This window comes from Eptatretus burgeri, chromosome 9 (assembly GCF_056783735.1).
Source record: "Eptatretus burgeri isolate ZD-2024b chromosome 9, Ebu_testis_v1, whole genome shotgun sequence".
Lineage (NCBI taxonomy): Eukaryota > Metazoa > Chordata > Myxini > Myxiniformes > Myxinidae > Eptatretus > Eptatretus burgeri.
Genome location: NC_140969.1, coordinates 103,924,377 through 103,948,388, shown reverse-complemented (window position 1 = coordinate 103,948,388; position 24,012 = coordinate 103,924,377). Strand labels below are relative to the sequence as shown.

General features: G+C 42.2%; 1 protein-coding gene across 2 annotated transcripts in view; it reads left to right on the top strand.

The window, feature by feature from the left end:
• Window positions 1–24,012, top strand: part of LOC147020808 (E3 ubiquitin-protein ligase Trim36-like) — an 89,184-nt gene that overhangs the window by 17,505 nt on the left and 47,667 nt on the right. For both annotated transcript variants that reach the window (XM_085896436.1, XM_085896435.1), the window contains exons 2-4: window positions 5,210–5,468; window positions 6,792–6,827; window positions 22,460–22,818. In XM_085896436.1, the coding sequence (XP_085752562.1) occupies window positions 5,210–5,468; window positions 6,792–6,827; window positions 22,460–22,818 (654 nt within the window). The remainder of the gene's footprint in view (window positions 1–5,209; window positions 5,469–6,791; window positions 6,828–22,459; window positions 22,819–24,012) is intronic.

The following is a 24,012-nucleotide window of genomic DNA, read 5'->3' as shown; positions in this document are numbered from 1 at the left end:
TCGGCAACGCCTACGCAGCAACGTGTCCTGTCATTGGTTGGTAAATAAATGGCCATTACTTGGGAATCACTTGTGTGATTAATATTAAACCTTGAAAAGGCACATACTCAGATCCCCAGCAATATACCTGGCAAGTTTCAATTAGATCGGACCAGTGGTTGTCAAGAAACAGCGGTCACACACACACACACACACACACACACACACACACACACACACACACACACACACACACACACACACACACACACACACACACACACACACACACACACACACACACACACACACACACACACACACACACACACACACACACACATTGCTGGAATTATAGATAGATACCTGAAAACTGTGTGGGTGGGATAAGGTGTTCTATGAACTCTCTAGTTACCCTCGCCGAAGGATTTGGAGAGGGTATTGTATTTGGGTCCATTTGTCTGTCTGTCTGTCTGTCTGTCTGTCTATTTGTTTGTTTGTCTCTTTTTGTTTGTTTGTTTGTCCGCACAGAACTTTCATGTTTTTCTCTGCAACTGCTTGTCGGATTGAGACGAAATTTTCATCTTTGGTGTGGTTACTCAAGCAGAATGTTTTAATGGTAATTATGATGTCATAGGTCACGTGATGTGGCAGCCATATTGGAAAAAGGGAAAAACTTTGGACCTCTGCCTCTCTGAAACCGCACAAAGGACAAAATTGAAACTTGGCACATAGCAAGTACTTCTTATGGGGAATGAGTGTGGTTTTTTATGTCATAGGTGCCCTCGTTATGACGTCATAATTGCATATGTAGAATGCCACATGAAATCAGAATGAAAATTTTTGAGGGTCATCTAGGGATAAAATGGTCCAGAGAAAAAAAAATTCATGACGTCATCGGTCATGTGGTTCAGCAGCATATTGTTTTTTTCTTTTTAAAAACCTTCAAAAATCTTTCTCTGAAGTGGCTGAACAAATCGAGGTGAAACTTTACACATGTGACCGCCTCTCCATGAGGAACAAAAGGTTCACACATATGATGTCATTGGTCACATGGTTTAGCAGCCATATTGGATTTACCCTGAAACCTATAAAATACACCACTCAAAAGAAGTCCTGGCGAGGGTCAGCAATCTCTGATTGCTCCTTTTGTTGTTGCACATGTCACGAAAACGGCACTCGGTCGAGTGCATCCCTTCGCCAGGCTGAACAGTTCACATTTTCTATCCCACTAATCGGCCGGATCTGCACTTGGACCTGAAGCAGAATCGAATCGGCTTGTTATCACCTACCAACTGATCCACAAAATTTTGTCATGAAATGTCCATAACTTTTTGAGATACCGTTCTATATATCGTTTTTGGCTCTACCTCTCAATGGCGAAGAATCACTTTTAAAGTTATCAGATCCGGATCCGGATCCAGATCTTCACCAAAATCCAATCATATTGTTCTTGTCATAAGCCCAACCTCTCCACAAAATTTCGTCAAATCCATCCATAACTTTTTGAGATATCCTATTCACAGATAGACAAACAAACAAGAAAGACGTCGTGCAGAGCACAATACTGTACACTTGTGAAATCTCCGATACAAATTTGACCTTAAATATAATTGGTGGCTGCATTCAATGACCAAATATGCAAATACTCGTAACATTTCAAGTCAATCGGATGAAAATTGATGACGATTTTAGAAATGTCAACTCTGTTGACCTTTGGCCTTTGTTGACCTTTTGGCCGATGTTGAGCTCAAAAATAATTCGTGATTGAATTCAATGACTAAATGTGCAAATGCTCTTTAAATTTCAAGTCAATCCGATGAAAATTGAGCATTTTATAAATTACACCAAAATTGTTGACCTTTGGCCTATTTTGACTTTTTGATTTTGTATCTTCGATTTCACAAGTAACAGACAGAATAACACACAAGACCAACCAATATACTTGAAAAATCTTCGATTTTCACAAATTACAGGCAGACAGACATCCATCCATTGGGACCATACTCTGTGCAGAGCGTTGGTGCTGCCAATGCAGTCTCCTTGGCTATTGGACACAATCCTGGATATGTCGCCACTCTGCCACAGGATACTAGCAAGCTGGTACTCATTTTGCCAACTTCAGAAGGATGACAGGCAGAGTCAACAGCCGAGTGGGATTTGAACTCAGGATCCTAGGATCCCAAGCCCACCACTCCCAACCATTAAGCCAACACCAGGCATACAGACAGACAGACAAGGGTGAAAACATAACCGAGCTGCTTAATCTTCCCAAAGGTAAATATTTTGTTCTTAATTTTGATCCAAGACCCATATTGGAACTTATATAAAAATCACATTCAGAAAAAGGGAATACAAGAACTTCAAACGCAGGAAGAGGGACATACGCCCACCATGCCTGTGCATATCTGCCAACATCCATGTACCCCTCCATCCTCAATACTTCTCTAACCAAGTTCCAGTTTTAACCTATCTACCACTTCTATTGCCACTACCTTTCCAGGGAGACCATTTCATTCATCAACGACTCTCCGAGTGAGACCCCTGCCTTCATATCATACTAACTGCGAGCTTATTCACTCTCGAGAAATGGCACATGGTCATATCACTCTCTGATCTGCTGAAAAACCATTCTGCACTTATTTTTTCGAAATCCTTCATTATATTAAACATCTCTATCACTTCCCCTTGCAATCACCTTCTGTGGGATGTATAAAGTCCCATGTCCTTCAGCCACCCCTCATAGCTTAGTCTATTCTACCAAATGTATTTTTCTTGGAAAGAAAACATTTTCTTAAAATAGGAAAACCATGAGAAAGATCTTCTTGTACCTAGAAAGCTTCTCTCATGGTTTTCTTGTCCTCACAATCAATGTATAGTATAGTAGCTCTACACTGAACCCTTTCGATGGCAGTGATGGGCCAGGTCCTCAAATGTGGTCAAAACTGCACACAACATTCAAGATGTGGCCCTCACTAAATTCCTGTGCAATGTTAACACCTCTTTTGATTTATCAATGATCACCCTCCGAATACAACCTAAAACCCTTTTTGCTTTACCTATAGCTGCCTGGCACTGTGCTGACTGTTTACCTCCCATATCTATTACCACCCCCAGATCCTTCTCCTGTGTGACACACTCCAAAATTACCCCTTTCGTCCTGTAATTTTTATTTCCATCCATATTATCCATCCCCAACACGTGATATGTCATTATGCTAAACTACATCTGCCAATCCTTTTCCCAATCTACGAGGGTACATATCGACACTTTCCTGAATCTGATCCCCATGTCCAAGTTTAGTGTCATCTGCAAATTTCCCTGAGTTACCCCACTACTTACATCCTCCCAGCAAGGCATCCTCCCACTCACAGCCACTCTTTGCTTTTCTTTTGTATACCTTGTCGAGGCTCGTGTGATAGCTAACACACAACGCACAGCAAGGGGGGCATGAGACAAGAGGGGCGGGAGTGGGAAGGACAAAACAGTGGGGAACAGAGACATTAGATTTGTGGAAGGGAGAGGGATGGGGTGGGGAACATGGGGAATACAAGATGGACATTACAGGGACTTTCAGGAAGGAAAGCAGGGAATTTGAAGGAGGTGGGTTTGGGGTGGATTATCGGGGGTAGAAAACATCGAGGATTTGGATGGGGGGGGGTGATAAGAGGTGGTGGTGAACAGCTGTTTTGAAGACCTGGAGGGAAGAATGGGATTGAATAGAGTGAGGGAGTTTATTCCAAAGGCGGGAAGAAAGAGGAATGAAAGAGTGAAGGTGAGCAGTGATTCGTGATTTTGGTAGTTTTACCAGAAGGGAGTTGTTGGCGGACCTTGAGCGCCCTGCAGAAATATGGTGGGGACAAATCGCAGAGAGAGCAGGGGGCGAGGCTGGAGAGGAGACGGTAGAAGCCAGAAAGACCACCGACCAGCCTGCGGTGAGAGAGTGAGAGGTCCAAAGACTCAGCCTCATCACAGGAGATGCCAATGATCCGAAATGCCTTGGTTTCCACAGCGTGAAGCCGAGAAAGGTGGGAGGCAGGAGCACCAGCCCAGAGGTGAGAGCAGTACTCCATCAGGCTGCGGGTGAAAGCTTTGTAAGCGGTCAGGAGCTCAGGTGGGCCGAGGAAAAACTTTGCACGACGGAGGATTCCCAGTCGGCGACTGGCTTTGGAGGCGAGGTTTGAAATGTGGCTTTCCCAGGAAAGGCCATGGCAGATTGTGAGACCCAGAAGCTTGAAAGAAAGGACTTCCTCCAGAGGATTGTTGATAAAGTGTATGGGGGGGGGGGTTCTAAACGGTCCTTTCAAAGAGACATAGTGAGAGTGCGAGATTTTTCCGGATTGAAAGACATGTTCCACGTGTTGGACCAGTTTGTGATTTTATCCAGATCTGTGAAGAAGCTGCAGCTTGCCGGTCTGAGGGATGACCGATGGTACGGCAGAGGGTGGAGTAATCAGCAAAGAGATATAGAGGATTTTCCAGAGAGTCGGAGAGATCATTGATGAAAACCAGAAAAAGAACACGGCCCAGAACTCTCCCTTGAGGAACTCCAGCCTGGACAGGAAGAGGGGATGAAAGAACTCCATTTGGGGCCACATGTTGACTGCGACAGGAGAGGAAGTCTGCGAGCCATGAGTGGAGATGGCCTTGGATACCATGGGAAGAGAGTTTGGTGAGCAGGGCAGGGTGCCAGACCGTGTCAAAAGCACGTGATATGTCCAGAGATACGGCTCGGATTTCCTGTCTGGCATTGAGGACCTTCAATCTTCATCCATTGTTGGGAGAGCAGAAGCAACATATCCAGGGTAGCGTGATCTGGTCTGAAACCAAATTGATGATCGCAAATCAAGCCATTGGAGAAGAAGTTGAGCAACTATCACTCATCCAACTATCAAGGTGCTTCCTATCACTCATCCAGTTTGCAACCCAATTAGCTACCTGACCAGCCACTCCACAAGCCCTCACCTTAGCTAACAACCTTGCATGTGGTACCTTATCAAAAGCTTTGTGAAACTTTAGATAATCCACATCCATGTACTTCCCTTATCCAATCAGTCAGAAACTGTTTCATTGAGCCCCAATCAATTTGATGCAGCAGAAATTTAATGGTGAACTGGCTTATCCATTGGAACTTTGTTTGGGTTGGTGCACGTTTCTCATTTGAACATGAAGGTATTATATTCCTACTTGTGATTATAGTTTGTAATTTTGAATGTTGGTGCTATCATAGACCCCTCTCCGAAGCATTGAGCGTGAGCTCACATGCCCAGCCTGCCAAGAACTGCTCAGCCAGCCTCTGCTGCTTCCTTGCTTGCACAGCCTCTGCTTCCGCTGTGTTCGTGATGGGCCATGGGGAAGAGGGGCTGAAACTACTACGTTCAACCTCACCTCACCGACCTCAGCCCCCACCACCATGGTCATCAATAGCCCCCGAGTTGGGCGTAGAGCCATAGCAACACCAGAACATGGAGAGAAGTTGACAAGGAGCGGTGGGTTGTCATTCGACTGCATATACACCGATTCAATGGTGTTTTGACAAAGCATTGTATCTTCAAAATGTGAAATTTTGGCCAAGGCAGGTTAGAGAATAAATTAAATACTTTATTTTTCAAAATTAATTTATACTATTCAGTAGACAGACAGTCATAGATGTGAAACTGACAATGTAGCAAATTGAATAATGTTGATGTATACGATTGATGATGAGATTAAAATCATACCATAGTCTGTATAAACAGTTCTGCTTGAAGATATGGGTTCCTTCAACAGTTTATCAAAGCCAGACATCTGCTATCTCAAAACGAAACCATCCCCTGGCACCCACGATCCAATGATGGCCAGATTTTTTTTGGACCACCATATGATCTTGATCTTCAACATTGAGGGATAGCGTGTAAATTGAGAAAATGTGTCCCCATCCAAAATCTATCAATAAAACTCAACATCATGAAAATCAGAGGAACTTTACTCAAGTTATGATCAAAAAGGTGTATTTTTGTTAATTAGGTCACAATCCGAAAAGTGAAGGACACGAAACAAATACCAGCTGCACAACTTCAGTGCAGGTCCACTTTTATGATGCAAGAACATCTTGGAAGACTCAGCGGTCTTTGAGATTCCGCATCGGCAAAATTGAGCGATGACAAAAAAAACTACATTATTTTTTCAGGCCGCCATTTGACCTTGACCTTTAACCTGGAGGGGTATGATGTAAATTACAGGTAAATGCAGCTTACTCGAGGTGATCTAGAGAGGGCAGTTTCGTTCCCATTGGAGAAACCTTAGTCGAGTTATGGTGACAAATGTAAAAATGTCTATAATTAGGTCATGACTTTAAAATAAGGCCAAGGTCGAAAAATGTCAACCTCACCGACTTTGTATATTCCCATTATTGATGCAAACTTTCATTCCGAAAGTGCCGGATATTGGCAGAAAAAAAAGGAAGAAATAAAAACAAACCTAAATGGTGGTTTAGTGCTCCTCGGAATCTAAGAAACTCTGAGTCTGAGAAATCATTAAAACTAGGAGCACCAACTGCAGAAATAAACCCGACAACAGGTATAGGCCTCTCCCTATCTATAGGTTGGGGGAGGCTTTATAACATCAAATTTATCACTCAAATAAAAGAGATTCTCAATTTTCTGGCTTACTGTGATGGAATGCTGCTTTCCAGTGTTCCTGTATCTGTGATCTCACATGTTTAGGTCATCCATTCTGTTGTGTACGAAGCCACATCCTTTAAACCCTTTTCAGTTAAACGATTTAAATTTGTAGAATTAGCAATATCACGGATTTCCTTCATTCTTTTTCAGTGCGTTTGTCTCGTGAACACTCTTTCTGGAAAGCTGGTGAGTCCTTCAATGACATTCAAAGATAACATGCTTTTCATCCGACTTCTCCAGACTATTGTAGTTGAACTATCTCTCTTTATAATTATTTGCCTTGTATTCCAAGGTAGTTGCTCACCTTGGTGAGATTTGACATTGTCACCAACTCCTTTGTGAATGTTCTTTGATACTTCTATGTTTGTGTTTTCGATATTTTCTTCTTCTCTTCCTCGCAAGACATTTCAGCTTTTTATTTTTAAGTACTTTATAAAAAAAAATTCTAAAAACATGTTTTCACTTTGAAATTATGGGGTATTTTGTGGAGAAATATAATGTTGCAGCAGCATCATTAGTTAGGGCAGGCCATGGTTTATTACTTGCGAAAATGGAAGATTTATTAAGTACTAGACGACCCGTGAACCCATTGGGTTCCAGTTGAGACAGCGGTTGATGAAAAAAAATCATTTCAAGAAAAAACAAAAGATAGCTCTAGCGAACTATACCGCTGAGGTTGTTTGCATTGATAAAATTGTTCCGAAGAGTACTTGACTGAATCGGGAATTGATTTTTTTTGATCATTTTTTCGTTGCCCGATTTGAACGAAACTTGATACTGCACAATGAAGGAGAATGGTGAGTAAGGTGGCACTAAAATTTTTGCGCTATCGTGTACCGTTTTGGTTGTATTTCGGGAACATACATACATATATACACACAGACATACAAGATGAGAGTGTGAGTAATATATATAGATAATGGTTCATCTCGTGTGTTATTCTATTTGTTTGTTTGGATGTCAACCACTTACAGGTCACAATTTGAAACCGATCTTCACAGGACTTATATTTCTGGTGGAGTTCGTCACAGGCAAGAAGCCTATTGTTTTTGAGGTCAAAAGGTCAACAACTTTGTCAAAGTTCTAAAATCCTAAATTTTCATTCAAATCGACTTGAAATTTGAACATCGTTTGCACATCCGGTCACTGAATTAAACCACCAATTATTTTTGAGGTCAACTTTGGCTAATAGGTCGATTTAGGCCAAATTTCTAAACTTGTCAATATTTATCCAATTGACTTGAAATTTGAACATCGTTTGCAAATCCGGTCACTGTATTAAACCACCAATTATTTTTGAGGTCAACTTCGGCTAATAGGTCGATTTAGGCCAAATTTCTAAACTTGTCAATATTTATCCAATTGACTTGAAATTTGAAGAGAATTTGCGTGTTTCGTCATTGATTTGAACCACCAATTAATTTTATGGTTCAGTCATTAATTTGAACCACCAATTATTTTCATGGTCGAATTTGATGTATTACTTTGCAAGTATTTGCTGCATACCATATTTATTGTTTTGATTTGCTAGAAAGCAGCCTGTGGCTGCTTGGTTGCATCATTTTCTGGGGGCATGGCTATGCTGCTGATGTAATACCCGTTACCAGCAAGCTGGTACTTGTTTCACCGACCTCGGAAGGATGACAGGCTTAGTCAACCCACCTGGTGTGAACTCAAGACCCTAAGATCTTAAGCCAGCCATGCTAACCATTAAGCCAACATCAGGCTTATGTAGGTCATGGTGTCGGTGATACATTGCCAACATTGTGAGAGCTTCAATGTTCACAAACTAATGCTGGAAGACGGGACATCCAGTTTAACACCCAACTGAGCGTGTAAATCAAGGCCGTCCTGCTCGTGTGTATATAGATATATGGATATATATTTCATGATACAAGGTGAGTCAAAAGTAGCACCCGATTTCTGTTTTTTCGGCTGTCAGATTCTCTCTGGGAAGTCATGTTGTTAATAATTGTCTTGCAGATTATTAATTTTCGTAATTTATTTATTTTAGATTTTGTTTTGCAGGTTATTGCTGTGAGTTTGGAAAGTTACTGAATTTGCACCAAATTGAACCACAAATTCCCTTTCAATGAATCAACGCATTGCGGCCGTGAAACATTACTACAAATGTAATGAACAACCAACGATGGCGGCACGCCGTTTGACACAGGAATTCGATATTAAACCACCTCAGGGAAGAAACATACGACTGATTGTCGAGAAATTTGAAGCAACAGGGTCGGTAGCCACTGCAAAGAAGTCCGGTCGTCCGAAAACGGCTACGAATGTAGCTAAGGCTGAATAAGCCATCAGAAGACTGGAACAAAGTCCGCAAAAGTCAACTCGCCGTTTATCTGCAGAGTTGGAAGTGAGCCAATCAAGTGTTATCCGTATCCTTCACCAGAAAAAATGGAAACCTTACATTCCACACTTACTGCATGCCCTTCATGATGGAGATGACGACTGCCATCTTCAATTTTGTGAAGAGTTCTTAGCTAAACTTCACGAAGAGGACACAATGCTCGACAACATCTGGTGGTCAGATGAGGCATGCTTTAAGCTTAATGGCACAATTAACAGACAATTGTGTCTACTGGGCTGCGAATAACCCAAGAGTGACAGTTGAGAAGGAGGTAAATTTACCTGGAGTGACAGTTTGGGCAGCCATATCTTCATTACAGATAATTATTGGACCCTTTTTCTTTGAGGGATCTGTCACTGCAGAAATTTGCCTGGATATGCTGCAAACCTTCTTTTGGCCCAGGGTACAAGATCAGGACTGTTATTTCCAGTATGATGGAGCTCCACCTCATTATGGACGTTATGTTCGTCAGTGGCTTGATGAAAACTTTCCCAGAAAGTGGATCGGTCGCCGCGGTCCGATCGAGTGGCCGGCATGCTCCCCAGACCTTACACCTCCAGATTTCTTTATTTGGGGGCTCATGAAAGACCTTGTTTATCGTGAAAAGCCTCGTACCATTCAGGAATTGAAGGCTCAAATCACTGCAAAGTTTGAGGAAATTGATATCGAACTCTGCAGATGTGCGTGCCGCTCTGTGCCTGCTCAGCTGCAATTGTGCATCGATCACGAGGGAGGGCACTTTGAAAATTGCAAGTAAAACAGCTTGGTACAGTTCCGTAATAATTTTTTCTTGAATAAATGGTTAGAATGTTAGATAAACATGTCATTCATTTATTTATACCTTCTTGTACACTGTAATACAAATGGCAAATAAACAATCAACTGACAGAAATCGGGCGCTACTGCTGACTCACCCTGTATATAGTCGTGTCCATGCCAATCAACACCGATACTGAATGGATGGATCAAAACTGGCTTTAAAGGGACTGCGTTCAATATTACTCCACTTACCTTTCTCTAAGGTTGCCAAAATGAGTCGGAATGACGGCAAATCACACACGGAAAGCAAATGGCTGAAACAGACTTTTTCTTTTTTCCTTTTAAAGGATTTATTTATATTTTGAGAAGCACAAGGAAGAGGGTCGACAAGACGTTATCATAAACAGAGCAAACCAAGTGAGTCAAAAGACACAAAAGGGGCATTCCATGTCAAGTGTACACATTTTTCAGTGAAATTTTGACACATCGTCTCAGATTTCACTCTTTTATTGTGCAAGTGTTTGTATCCACGGTGAAACAGTGTCAATTTTCATACCTGGGGGCCCATTTTAGCCCCCCCCCCAAATTTGGGCGCCCCCGGTTGACCCACAATCTTCCAGTGGCCGTTGTGGTCCGATTTGGATGATCTTGGTATCAAAATGCTCGTAAAAGTGAGATCTTTCGAATCACATAAAGTAAAATCACTCCACAACAGTAATTCAAAAACTTATAGTTTGGGGCGCCCTTTGACCTTGGGCCCCCGTCCCCCAGCCAAACCGATGGCCCCGATTTTTTTCGTGTGATAATAACCCTTCATGTACTCCAACACCTCAGCATAAATGAAAATGGGATCTCAATGGGTTCAAGTGTGATGATGGTTTTATTGTTCGGGGTCCACATATCACTAATTCTTGATTGGACATTGGGCGACGTTTGCCGTCATCGTTCCAATGACATCACCTGCTGTCAGGCGACTTTATGTCTGAAATTGACAATCATCATCTCTGGACATATATATATATATATATATATATATATATATATATATATATATATATATATATATATATATATATATATATATATATATATATATATATTGCATCATTTGCGAAAAATTATTCTGCCTATTGTGTCTATTGATTTTTAAGTGTACATTTTTTATATAACCATCATCGAATTAAGTTATAAATGGGATAATCTGTTTATGCATATTTTGCAGTAAGCATGGCGACTGAAGATCGAAAGGAGTTCCGAAAATACTGTTGCGATCCGTTCAGCTGCCATAAAACGAAACAACGAAAAGATCTTCGCAATGTGTCAAATGATATGTTGATAAAATTTTCTTCAAAGGTGAAAAAAAGATGACAGACTTTGTACTTCGTGCAGAAAAAAACTCTCAGTTGTCATCAAAGCGTAATGAAGAATCATCTTCGACCAGTTCGAAATTATCATCAGAAGGTACTATCGAAGGCATTGCAGAATCTATTTCGACAGATGAGGACGAGGAGGTTTTTGAGCGAGAAGCAGAAGTTGACCTATTAAACCAGTCGTTATCGATGATAGGTGAAAGCCCATTCGACAAACGAAAGGCGGAAAGGAACCCAGGGTACGTTCCTGAAAAGCGAAGTAAAGTGGAAGATTCTGTGTGAAAGAAATTAGAACTAGTTGCTGGACCAAGCACTGCAGAGAAAACACAAAATACAGCATCAAAATGTGATGAAAACTGCATGCCAGAGGTGATTAAAAGCCTGAAAGAAAAATACGTTGTTTTGAGCAAATACGTATACTGACAATATTTGCTCGGAATATGAGCATCACATGGATGATGAGTGAATTCAGTTGCTCCCAAAGAATGGCTGTGCAAGCCAAAAATTTTGAGAAAGAAAATGGTATGCTATAGTCTCCAAATCCCAAACATGGTAAAATATTGCCTGACGAAGTGAAATCCGCCCTAACCAAATTTTACCAAAGTGATGAAGTCAGCCGAATAATGCCGGGAAAAATGGACTGTGTGGTGGTCAGGAATGAACATGGCAAAGAAAAAATTCAAAAGCGTCTGATACTCAACAATCTCAAGGAACTGTTTCAGAAATTCAAAGGAAAGAACCCTGGCTTGAAAGTTGGATTTGCGAAGTTCGCCATGCTCCGTCCCTCGGAGTGTGTCCTGGCCGGTTCAGGCGGTACACAATGTATGTGTATGTACGATGCATCAAAATGTGAAACTCATGATGTTTGGTTCCAAAATTCCACAGACAGCCGAACTTCCTTGCTATCATCATGTGATAGCACACATAGTCTGTAACCCAGCACAACCGGCATGTTATTTCAGAACTTGTGAAAATTGCCCATCAATTGAAGACTTCAAAACCGAGCTACTGAGTGCTGATGAACTGGAGGATATTGATGAAATTCAGTTTAAATGGTGGACATCCACTGACAGATCTGAACTGAGCTCCATGGTCCTGCCTTTGGAAGAATTCATTAATCAATTCTGTGAACGTGCGGTGAAATTAGTGAGACACGACTTAATTGCCAAGGCCCAATCTCAGTTTCTGAAAAATAGGAAAGACGAAATCGCTGAAGGAGAATTTGTCATTATTGGAGACTTCTCAGAGAACTATTCGTTTGTCGTACAGGATGCGGCCCAAGGATTCCATTGGAACTGCTCTCAAGCGACAATTCACCCCTGGGTTTACTATTTCAAATCGGACGATGGCAAATTAAACCACGATTCGTTCACGATCATATCAGGATGCAATACTCACGACGTTGTCTCAGTCCACCTCTGCCAAAGAATGCTCATTCAACACTTGAAATCTAGCTTTAGAAATGTAAAGAAACTTTACTATTTCTCAGACGGTTATAGATTTGCCAATATAAGAATTGCAAAGCCTTCATAAACCTATGTCGTCACAAATCAGAGTATGGTATTGACGCAGAATGGCATTTTTTTGCCACATGTCATGGCAAGGGCCCTTCAGTTGGCGTGGGAGGTACAGTCAAACGAGAAGCAACACGTGAGAGCCTGCGTAGACCTTACGACAGTCAAATTATTTCTCCAAAAGATCCTTTCGCCTTTGCTGAAAATGGTTTGAATGAAATGAAGTTCGGTTACGGGATCCAAGAGGCGTATGACGAGGAAGAACGAAATCTGGAAGAATGATTAAAAACGGCCAAAACCATGGCTGGAACTCAAAAACTTCATGCTTTCATCCCTATTTCTGAAACTGCTCTTCAAGTACGCAAATTCAACCTTTGCGAGGAACACCGTATCGCGTCAGCTATTTCAAAATCTACACCAACTTTTAACGGGAAACTCTCAGGTTATGTCACAGTGCACTATGAGGGAAAATGGTGGCTTGCTTGAATCATGGAAGCTTTTCAGGACACTCATGAAGTGAAAGTGAATTTTCTTCATCCAAACGGGCCCGCAAATAGTTTCTTTTTTCCTAACATTGAAGATCACTGCATTTTAGACATTTCTGATATACTTCTTTCCGTAGAACCAAAAACTGCTACAGGTAGAATCTACACAATCAGTAAAAAAAGAAACACAGCTGTCAAATAAAACATTGGTTGGCAAAAAAATCTTGACTATCATATGCTCGGAAAAACTCTTACTCATCCAAGTATCGCTTCCAGTTCTTGCATGTGCATGTGGAAAATTTAAGTACAATATACTGATATAGTGTATTGGAAATCTTGTGTTCAAATAGTGTGCTATGTATTGTGGCGTATTGTATGTCCAGCACCCGAGACCTCGAACAATAAAACCATCATCACACTTGAACCCATTGAGATCCCATTTTCATTTATGCTGAGGTGTTGGAGTATATGAAGGGGTATTCTCACACGAAAAAAAAATCGGGACCATCGGTTTGGCTGGGGAGCGGGGCCCAAGGTCAAAGGGCGCCCCAAACTATAACTTTTTGAATTACTGCTTCGGAGTAATTTTACTTTACGCGATTCGAAAGATCTCGCTTTTACGAGCATTTTGATACCAAGATCAGTAAAATCGGACCACGACAACCTGTGATATGGCCTCTGGAAGATTGTGGGTCAACCGAGGGCGCCCAAATTTGGGGGGCCCATTTTAGGGGCCCTGATGGGCCCACAGGTCTAAAAGTTGGTATTTTGAGTTTTTCACCCAAGTGAATAAATGACCAATATATGGGGAGAAAATGAGGTATTAGTGTCGGGAGGGTGTGTGCACTTGACATGGAATGCCCCAAAAGGGAGAATGGGATATGCGAACTTATATACAACGAGGAGAAATAAACCACAAAATATAACCCAAAGGGCACCACAGATCACACTTATACAACAACACAATAATGCAAGTGGGACTTCCCTTTTCTCTGAAGCATAGGGTGAGCACAGGTCTCGATGGTGTCCACTTTAGAGACCAGGAGGAAGACGAGAGCCAGTAACAATTCAGGGCCAGTGATGGGTAGGCCTTCAACTTGGCCACATGGTCCCATTTTGTCCTTTTTCCTCCAGGCCCACCAAAAACACAAGGTGATTGGGTCAATTCCCCACGAGGCTTCTTCTCCAAGTGAGGTCTGTCTTCCTTACCACACGGGCCTCATTGTTCTCACCTAGTGGACTCAGTTCTCCTTCTCCTGGACTCTTGAGCCCTCATGAGCCTCTCTCCAGTCTCAACTCTGGAGTTCTCTTCTTCCTCCTCCTCTTTCTGGACTCACGTGCACACTAATCTCTTCTTCCTCCTGGGCAGAGTCTTTCTCTCTGGTGCCACCCGCGGGGCAGCCTCAATAAAACAAGGACAAATGTGTCCAAGAGCCGTGTCCTAAAGGTATTGTCTTCACCAGAAGAACAAGAACAAGAACAAGAACAAGAACAAGAACAAGAACAAGAACAAGAACAAGAACAAGAACAAGAACAAGAACAAGAAGAAGAACAAGAACAAGAAGAAGAACAAGAACAAGAAGAAGAACAAGAACAAGAAGAAGAACAAGAACAAGAAGAAGAACAAGAACAAGAAGAAGAACAAGAACAAGAAGAAGAACAAGAACAAGAAGAAGAACAAGAACAAGAAGAAGAACAAGATCAAGAACAAGAACAAGAACAAGAAGAAGAACAAGAACAAGAAGAAGAACAAGAACAAGAAGAAGAACAAGAACAAGAAGAAGAACAAGAACAAGAAGAAGAACAAGAACAAGAAGAAGAACAAGAACAAGAAGAAGAACAAGAACAAGAAGAAGAACAAGAACAAGAAGAAGAACAAGAACAAGAAGAAGAACAAGAACAAGAAGAAGAACAAGAACAAGAAGAAGAACAAGAACAAGAAGAAGAACAAGAACAAGAAGAAGAACAAGAACAAGAACAAGAACAAGAACAAGAACAAGAAGAAGAACAAGAAGAAGAACAAGAAGAAGAACAAGAAGAAGAACAAGAAGAAGAACAAGAAGAAGAACAAGAAGAAGAACAAGAAGAAGAACAAGAAGAAGAACAAGAAGAAGAACAAGAAGAAGAACAAGAAGAAGAACAAGAAGAAGAACAAGAAGAAGAACAAGAAGAAGAAAAAGAAGAAGAACAAGAAGAAGAACAACAAGAAGAACAAGAAGAAGAACAAGAAGAAGAACAAGAAGAACAAGAAGAACAAGAAGAACAAGAAGAACAAGAAGAACAAGAACAAGAAGAAGAAGAAGAAGAAGAAGAAGAAGAAGAAGAAAACAACAACAACAACTTCCGATATTTCGTCACGTGCCTTGACGGAGCCAATAGCGAGACCCTTCCTGGACAATCGTCGTTCATGACGAGAAAATAGTGTATTTACGAAATTATAACACATTAAATGGAATAATCTTTAAATAGTAACGTGAACTTTTCGAAACTTTAAAGCAAATGTCCGAATATATTTAAAAGTTCATAATAGACGCTCTCAAAAGGAACCCTCAATGCGAGGATGTGTACAGGTGTTATTATTTAAGGAGATACGGATCCTGTATATAAAAGAGCCGAGTCCTAAAGGTTTTGTAACAACAACAACAACAACAACAACAACAACAACAAGACGTGGCTAAAAATAAACATATATCTTTTCTTCTGGCTCCACAGCACACTGTGCCACCATGGCTGGCACACACTGCCCGGACAGATCGCAACTGGCCCCTCAGTTTCACACACGTGACGTGTGTGCCTCTGCAATGAGAAGTCCTCACATAGCCCCGCCGTCAAACAACAGGTTTTGCATATACATAATTAATTAATCAATCTGGGTACAGTGTCTATAAATTACATACGCTGCCTCCTCAGCATCACGTGTCACAAACAACTTACTGTGACAGATCCCTGTTACGTGACAATCAAACCTACTCAAATTAAGTATTAATTAACTGTCTGGCATTTATTAAGCATTTTTTTTTCTTTACTGCTCAGTGTGACACCAAGAAGCTAACTTTTCATACTGCAGAATACAGATCATTCAGGATGAACTGTTACCTTAAACCAAAATGGCTACAATTTCAGTAGAACATCGGCGTAGAATTGTGTTTCTCCATAAAGAAGGAAAACCATTGAGTGAAATATCTCACATCACTCGATTATCAAGGAATGATACCCGAAGCACAATCAACAAGTACAGAGAAACATCATCTATTATTGACAACCCCAGGACTGGAAGACCTAAAAAGCTGTCCAACAAGGATAAACAATACTTGTAGATAATATCCTGAAGGAATAGAAGGAAGATAAACGTTGAAATGAAAACAGAACTGACAGAAGGTTCACAGGTGTTGTCCATCCAGTAACAGTGTCAAGGTCACTTTTGAAATCAGGATTTAAAGAATTTGTTGTAGGGAGGAAAGATCCGTTAAGAAAAGAGAACAAGAACTCAAAGGCTAAAATATACACAACAACATAAAAATTGGACAATGGAAAAAGAGTCAATGGTGTTTTGGACTGATGAGTCAAAGTTTCAGTTATTTGGATCTAGCTAGTGGGCCCTTTTGGTCCATTGGACCAAATTTTCATTGGTCTTCACAGCCTTGTTGCAGTTGCAGACCCACCTGCTGTACTGCTTGAACATTAGCTTACCTTTCACTAAACCCAGATATGCTTGGGCCAGGGCATGGATTACATGTTTGTTATTAAAATTGCTGAATGATGGTACGACTATTATTGTTGTTAATATTTTTAGTATTAATTAATACTAGACGACCAGTGAACCCGTTGGGTTCCCGTTGTGTCAGCGGTTGATAAGAAAATCATTTCAAAAAAATAAGATAAAAGATAGCTCGGGCGAACTATACCGCTGAGGTTGTTTGCATTGATCAAATTCTCCCAAAAAGTACTTTACTGAATCGGGAATTGATTTTTTTAATAATTGTTTTCGTTGCCCGATTTTAACAAAACTTGAGACTGCACACCGCAGGAGAATGGTGAGTAAGGTGGCCCTAAAATTTTTGTGCTATTGTGTACCGTTTTGGCTGTATTTCGGGAACATACATACATACATACATACAGACATACATACATATAGCCTGGTGTGTTGGCGCAGTGGTTAGGGCAGCGGCTTAGGATCCAAAAGGTCCTGAGTTCAAGCCCCGTTTGGCCACTGAATTAATACACCAGGGGGTTGACTCAGCCTGTCACCCTTCCAGGGTCGGCAAAATGAGTACCAGTGTACTGGGCCGGTGTATACCCCGGTTAAAATAGGTGTACCATATCCCTGTGTCGTAAGAGGTGACCAGGGTTGTGTCAGGAAGGGCATCCGGCGTAAAAACTTGTGCCAAATCATTATGCGGATCATACGGATGATCCGCTGTGGCGACCCCGAACGGGAGCAGCCGAAAGAAGAAGAAGACATACATACATATATACAAGATGAGAGTTTTAGTAATATATAGATATGCTTTGTTACAATGTTATCATTATTTTTGTTATTTATTTTACAATTAGGATGCCATGACGCAGAAGGACGTATTAAGCTGCTCTATACACCTTAACATAGCTTGCGTTTAAAACATGGAAATTCTTCTGGATTTTTTGTAGTTAATTACCCGAATCAACTCGGGAAATCATGATGATTATTTTGGTGCATCACAATCCACATCAGAAAGTTCCAGAAGAATTCCACAAAAAACATGCCACACACACACACACACACACACACACACACACACACACACACACACACACACACACACACACACACACACACACACACACACACACACACACACACCTCGTGCATTTACAGTAGATAGAAGACAGCATGTGAGATGATGAAAAACAAACCTCCAAAGATCCTTGCTTGAGGTCAACAATTAAGCATGGAGGATGTTCAATTCAAGTTTGGGGTGAATATCATCACATGGAGTTGGAAAATTGCTGAAAATTGCTGGTTTTTACTCTGTATTGACTGCAGCAAGGTGCAAGCAAGTTTTAATCCACCATGTTATCACCAGTGGTGCAAGACTTATTTGTGAAAACTTCATCTCGCAGCAACATAATGATCCAAAACACTGAGCTGGGATAATTAAAACCCATTTACAAAAGAAAGAGGAAGTTGTGAGCCCTTCAATGCACAGAATGCCCCCTCAAAGGCCAGATCTCAATATGTGTGGACTGTTAAGTTATTTCTTGATCCCACTTTAAATTAGATTCTTATGATGTATACTGAGCCCATAAAGAAAAGGGGGGCATTTTTTTTTTTTTTTTTTTTTTTATACCTTGGTCGAGGCTCGTATGAGAGCTAACACACAACTCACAGCAAGGAGGCATGAGACAAGAGGGGCGGGAGTGGAAGGGACAAAACATTGGGGAACAGACACAGGTGAACTGTGGAAGGGAGAGGGATGGGGATGGGACGGGGAACATGGCGAGGGGAAGATGGACATTAAAGGGACTTTCAGGAAGGAAAGCAGGAGAATTGAAGGAAGTGGGCTTGGGTGGATTATCGGGGGTAGAAAAGATCGAGGATTTGGATGGGGGAAGATAAGAGGTGGTGGTGAACAGCTGTTTTGAAAGCCTGAAGGGAAGAATGGGAAAGAATAGAGTGAGGAAGTTTATTCCAAAGGCGGGAAAAAGAGGAATGAAAGAGTGAAGATGAGCAGTGATTCGTGATTTTGGTAGTTTTACCAGAAGGGGGTTGTTGGCGGACCTTGAGCGCCCTGTGGAAATGTGGTGAGGACAAATCGCAGAGAGAGCAGGGGGGCAAGGCTGGAGAGGAGTCGGTAGAAGACAGAAAGACCACCGACCAACCTGCGGTGATTGAGTGAGAGGCCCAAAGACTCAGCTTCATTGCGGGAGATGCCAATGATCTTAAAAGCCCTGGTTTCGACAGCGTGAAGTCGAGAAAGGTGGGAGGCAGGAGCACCAGCCCAGAGGGGAGAGCAGTACTCCATCAGGCTACGGACAAAAGCTTTGTAAGTGGTCAGGAGCTCAAGAGGGCCGAGGAAGGACTTTGCACGACGGAGGATTCCCAGTCGGCGACTGGCTTTTGAGGCAAGGTTGGAAATGTGACTTTCCCAGGAAAGGTCATGGCAGATAGTGAGACCCAGAAGCTTGAAAGAAAAGACTTCTTCCAGAGGATTGTTGAGAAAGTGGATGGGAGGTTTTGTAAACGGTCCTTTCGAAGAGACATAGTGAGAGTGTGAGATTTGTCTGGATTGAAAGACATGTTCCACGTGTTGGACCAGTTTGTGATTTTATCCAGATCTGCAGTGAGCGAAGAAGCTGCTGCTTGCCGGTCTGAGGGATGACAGATGGTACGGCAGAGGGTTGAGTCATCGGCAAAGAGAAATAGAGGATTTTCCAGAGAGTCCGAGAGATCATTGATGAAAACCAGAAAAAGAACAGGGCCCAGAACGCTACCTTGAGGAACTCCAGCCTGCACAGGAAGAGGGGATGAAAGAACTCCATTTAGGGCCACACGTTGACTGCGACAGGAGAGGAAGTCTGCGAGCCATGAGTGGAGATGGCCTTGAATACCATGGGAAGAGAGTTTGGTGAGTAGGGCAGGGTGCCAGACTGTGTCAAAAGCACGTGATATGTCCAGGGATACGGCTCGGATTTCCTGTCTGGCATTGAGGACCTCCATCCATTGATGGGAGAGCAGTAGCAGCATATCTAGGGTAGAGTGACCTGGTCTGAAACCAAATTGATGATTGGAAATCAAGCCATTGGAGAAGAGGAAGGATTTCATGTCTGAAGCGATGATGGATTCCATAACCTTGCTGATGATTGGGAGAAGGCTGATTGGTCTATAGTTACAGGGATCTGTTTTTGCACCTTTTTATGCAGGGCAGTGATGTTAGCAGATTTCCAAGCAGATGGCAGATGACCTTGGGAAAATGAGAGGGTGAATAGAACAGAGAGAGGGTGAGCAAGAGCAGAAGAGCAGGCTTTGAGGACACGTGGGCTGATGCCGTCTGGACCGGTTGCAGAATCTGACTCGAGGTTTGAAAGCAAGCTCTCCACCTTGTCAGGAGAAAAGGATACAGAGTCCAGGGACAGTTGGGTGCGACTGGGTAAAGTGGGTAGAGATAGTGATGGGTTTGGGACACAAGATTTAGCTGCAAACACCGAGTTTAGACATTCAGCTTTATCACGTGTGGAATCAGCAGTGCGGCCATTTGAGGTAAGGGAGGGGATGGAGGGGGAACATACACCAGAAACAGATTTGATTAAACGCCACCAGGATTTTGAGGAGGGAGAGAGGTTTGAGAGTTCAGACTTGAGATGAGAAAGATGTTGTTTTCTGGCTCTCCTGAGGGTAGCTACACACTTGTTCCGAGCTTTGTGGAAAGAACTGAGATTGCCCTCAGTTGGGTTTGCTTTCCATGAGGCAAAGGCAAGTTGTTTCAGGACAACTGCCTCGCCACAAGCTTCAGTAAACCAAGGGCGGGAGGAAGGGTAAGACAACTGAACACGAGAGGGGATAAATCTGTGCATGAGGGAGAGCAAGTTTCTTTGAAAGAATTCCCAGGATGAGTTGATGTTTGAGAAAGTAGTGATAGGAGACCAGTCTGTAAGTTTGATGGCTGCTCGGAGACCCTGCCAGTCGGCTTGAGTGAAATGCCAGACTCGACGGCGGTGAGGTGGTTCTCTGATAACAGCCAGAGAGATGTCCACTTTAATAAGGACGTGGTCAGAAGAACCAATTGGAGCGAAGGAAGAGCAGCAGATATTGTCAGGGAAATTTGTCAAAATCAGATCCAGAAGAGATGGAGTACCATTGGTTGAGATCCGGGTCGGGAAGTTGACCGATTGAGTCAGTCCCAATGAGTCACAGAAAGCTTTTGCTGATGTCCCATGGCAGGTGAGAGAGGTACCCACACCTAGCCAACTGGCGTGATGACAATTGAAGTCGCCACATAAGAGGAAGAGAGAGTTTGGATGAGAAGATAGAAGATGGTCCATGTTTTCGGAGAGTGAGGTGTAGATGGAGTCATCACTGTTCGGTGGACGGTACAGTACACATATAAACATGAGGTGGGAGTGGAGGAAGCCGAAGCCAGAGGTATTCCTGGGGGTGTGGGGGAGTGAGAGCAGTGCAGGGAGAGTGAGGAATAGAGTCTTTGATGAAGAGAGTAACACCTCCACCAGGACGAGGCTCAGGTCTGTCATACCGTAAGAGGGAGTAACCAGGGAGAGATACTTGGGAGTCAGACACGTCTTGGGAGAGGAAAGTTTCTGTTAGGCAGATAATGTCTGGTTTGTCAGTGGCAACCTGCATGGAAAGATCTGAAAGGTTTGAGCGAAGGCCCCGGATATTTGAGGTCCACACTTTTAATGAAGAGGTAGGGGAGGAGGCTTTTGGTGCAGGAGGTGGAGGGGCGGGGGAGGGTCGGACGAGGGACGAGGGGGGAGGGAAGGAGGGTTGCTGAAGGAGTGTGGGGTATTGCAGAATAGAGAGGGGAGGGGGCCGAATGAGGAGGAGAAAAGGCTCTGTGGTGCTGTGAGAGAGGGGGGACAAGAGACAAGGAAGATGGCAGTTGAGGATTTGAGGAGGTGGAGTGAAGAGATGGAGGTGAGAGGGCAGTGGAGGGAGGCAGGTTGGTGGATGAGAGGGGGGGCAACTTAGAGAAGGAAGAGTGAGGGGGATGAAAGGTGGGAGAAAGGTGAGGGGGGAATTTTTGAAAGAGGTGAGAGGGAGGCTTGGAGGGAGAAGAGTGGGATGGTTGCTTTGAGAGTGAGAGTGAGGGGTGAGGGGGGTGAGTTGGCACTAAAGTTGGAAAAAAAGAATGGTTGATGGAAAGCGAACATCCATGGCAAACTGTGGTTTTTAAAAGTTTTAGGTCAGAGATGCGATTTAACACAATTATTGATGGATGCAATGAAGGCGAATTCAGAGCATGGAGAGAAGAAGCGCTGTAATAGTTGGATTTTTTAGGCAAGGAATGAAGGAGAGCTCGAAATGAGAGCAGTCTGTTAAAATAGCAGAAGAGTAGTGCATTTCTCATGTACAAGAGTTCAGATTTTGCTCTGATAACTGAAATGTGTCCATAAAAATATGAAAGACAAGTCACAATGTTTTTAAAAATTATGACATTGCTAATTGACCATTTATTTTCTGTATCTTGTTCATTTGGCAAATCATTAGTGTTCCGAGGGCGTCAAATCGGACGATTATGAGCTCAACCTTTATTTCTAAATTAATTCCTTTCTGCATCTCTTATACTGTTTTCCTTTCTCTTTGTCTTTCACCTCATACCTTGTCTGGAAGCTCCACCTGCAATGTATGCCACCTATCCTGGTCCTCGAAGGCCTGCTGTCTCTCCAGCTCTTCAGCTCACTTGTCCGACTTGCGGCCTTCAGACAGAGTTGGGCGACCGAGGGCCATCCTATCTGTTCCCCAATCCTGCACTGGAAGCTGTGGCCGAGCGATTGTTCCCCCAAACTTCAGCCCAGCGTGTAGTTTTACCTTGCCAAGCCTGCCGCCCTCCCGGCCGTTATGAGGCAACACGAAGTTGCTTGGATTGCAGGGCAAGCTTCTGTACACCATGTTGCAAGGCACAACATCCATGGGGAACACCCCGGGCTCAGCACGAGTTTGTGCCGCCCACCACCAGATTTCGCTCAAAGGTCTGAAAGGTTTTTGCTGGTTATCGCATGATCACAATTCAACTGTTATAAACCTGGTAACTCTCTTAGAATAAATGATTCCACCGCAACATCACAAGAAATGTCATTTAAATTTCCAGTTTGGGATGTAGTCTCTGTTACATATGCTGTGTTATTGAATAATTTCTGTCATTATACAGTAATTAAGAAAGCTGTACATGGATTGCGTTGTTGCAGATAAGGTATGATAAAAAAAAGAAAATTTTCAAGTTGTCTTAATTGGGCAAGAGAGATACAGCATTATACGAGAGGGGCACTCGATAGAGCGCATACCTCCATTACGTTATGCCTGATCCATGAGAACATATCAGGCCCAATACATGTTTGAAATATCATGCTATACAGTACTATGTCGTTTTTGGCCCTTTCTCTCAATGGTGAAGAATCACTTTAAAAATTAAATAATCCTTACATCCAGATTCAGATTCAGATCTTCACCAAAATTAAATCACTTCTTCCTTGTCACACACCCAACGTGTCCACCAAGTTCCGTCAAAATCCGTCCACAACTTTTCGAGATACCCTGCACACAAACAAACAAATAAACAGACAGAGAGTGGTGAAAACATCACCTCCTTCACCTTCGGTGGTGGAGGGAATGCTATTGATAAGTGTGATAAAAAAATTTAAAGGGAATAAATAAAAATGTTATTAAAGAAACAATAAACTTTAAACATTATTACAACTGTTTAGCTTTTAAGAAAGAAGAGTGCAGAAAAATGAATACAATAAGAAGTTATAAGCATCAATTATATACAGAGGAGGTAAATAAGAAGGCATTGGGAGCTTTTGATGATGAGGTTTATTTTAGAAAATGGGATTGATAGCCTCCCGTATGAACATATACATAAGTGTTAAGACATTTAAGTTGGGGGGTTTTAATGGGCTATCGTCACCTTTTACTGGTATAAAACAGAAAATTTATACAAATAAGTTAATGGATGTAAAGAAAATAAACATCCTTGAATGGAAAATTAACCTCCAACTAATAGTTTAAATTTCATCTTTGCTCAACAAAGATACTTAAACCAAGACATGGTATACTCGATGGTGATTGTCATAATTTATACAAAAACAAATATTCATAGGTTTGCTGTTTGAGTGTAGATAGATATATATATATATATATATATATATATATATATATATATATAT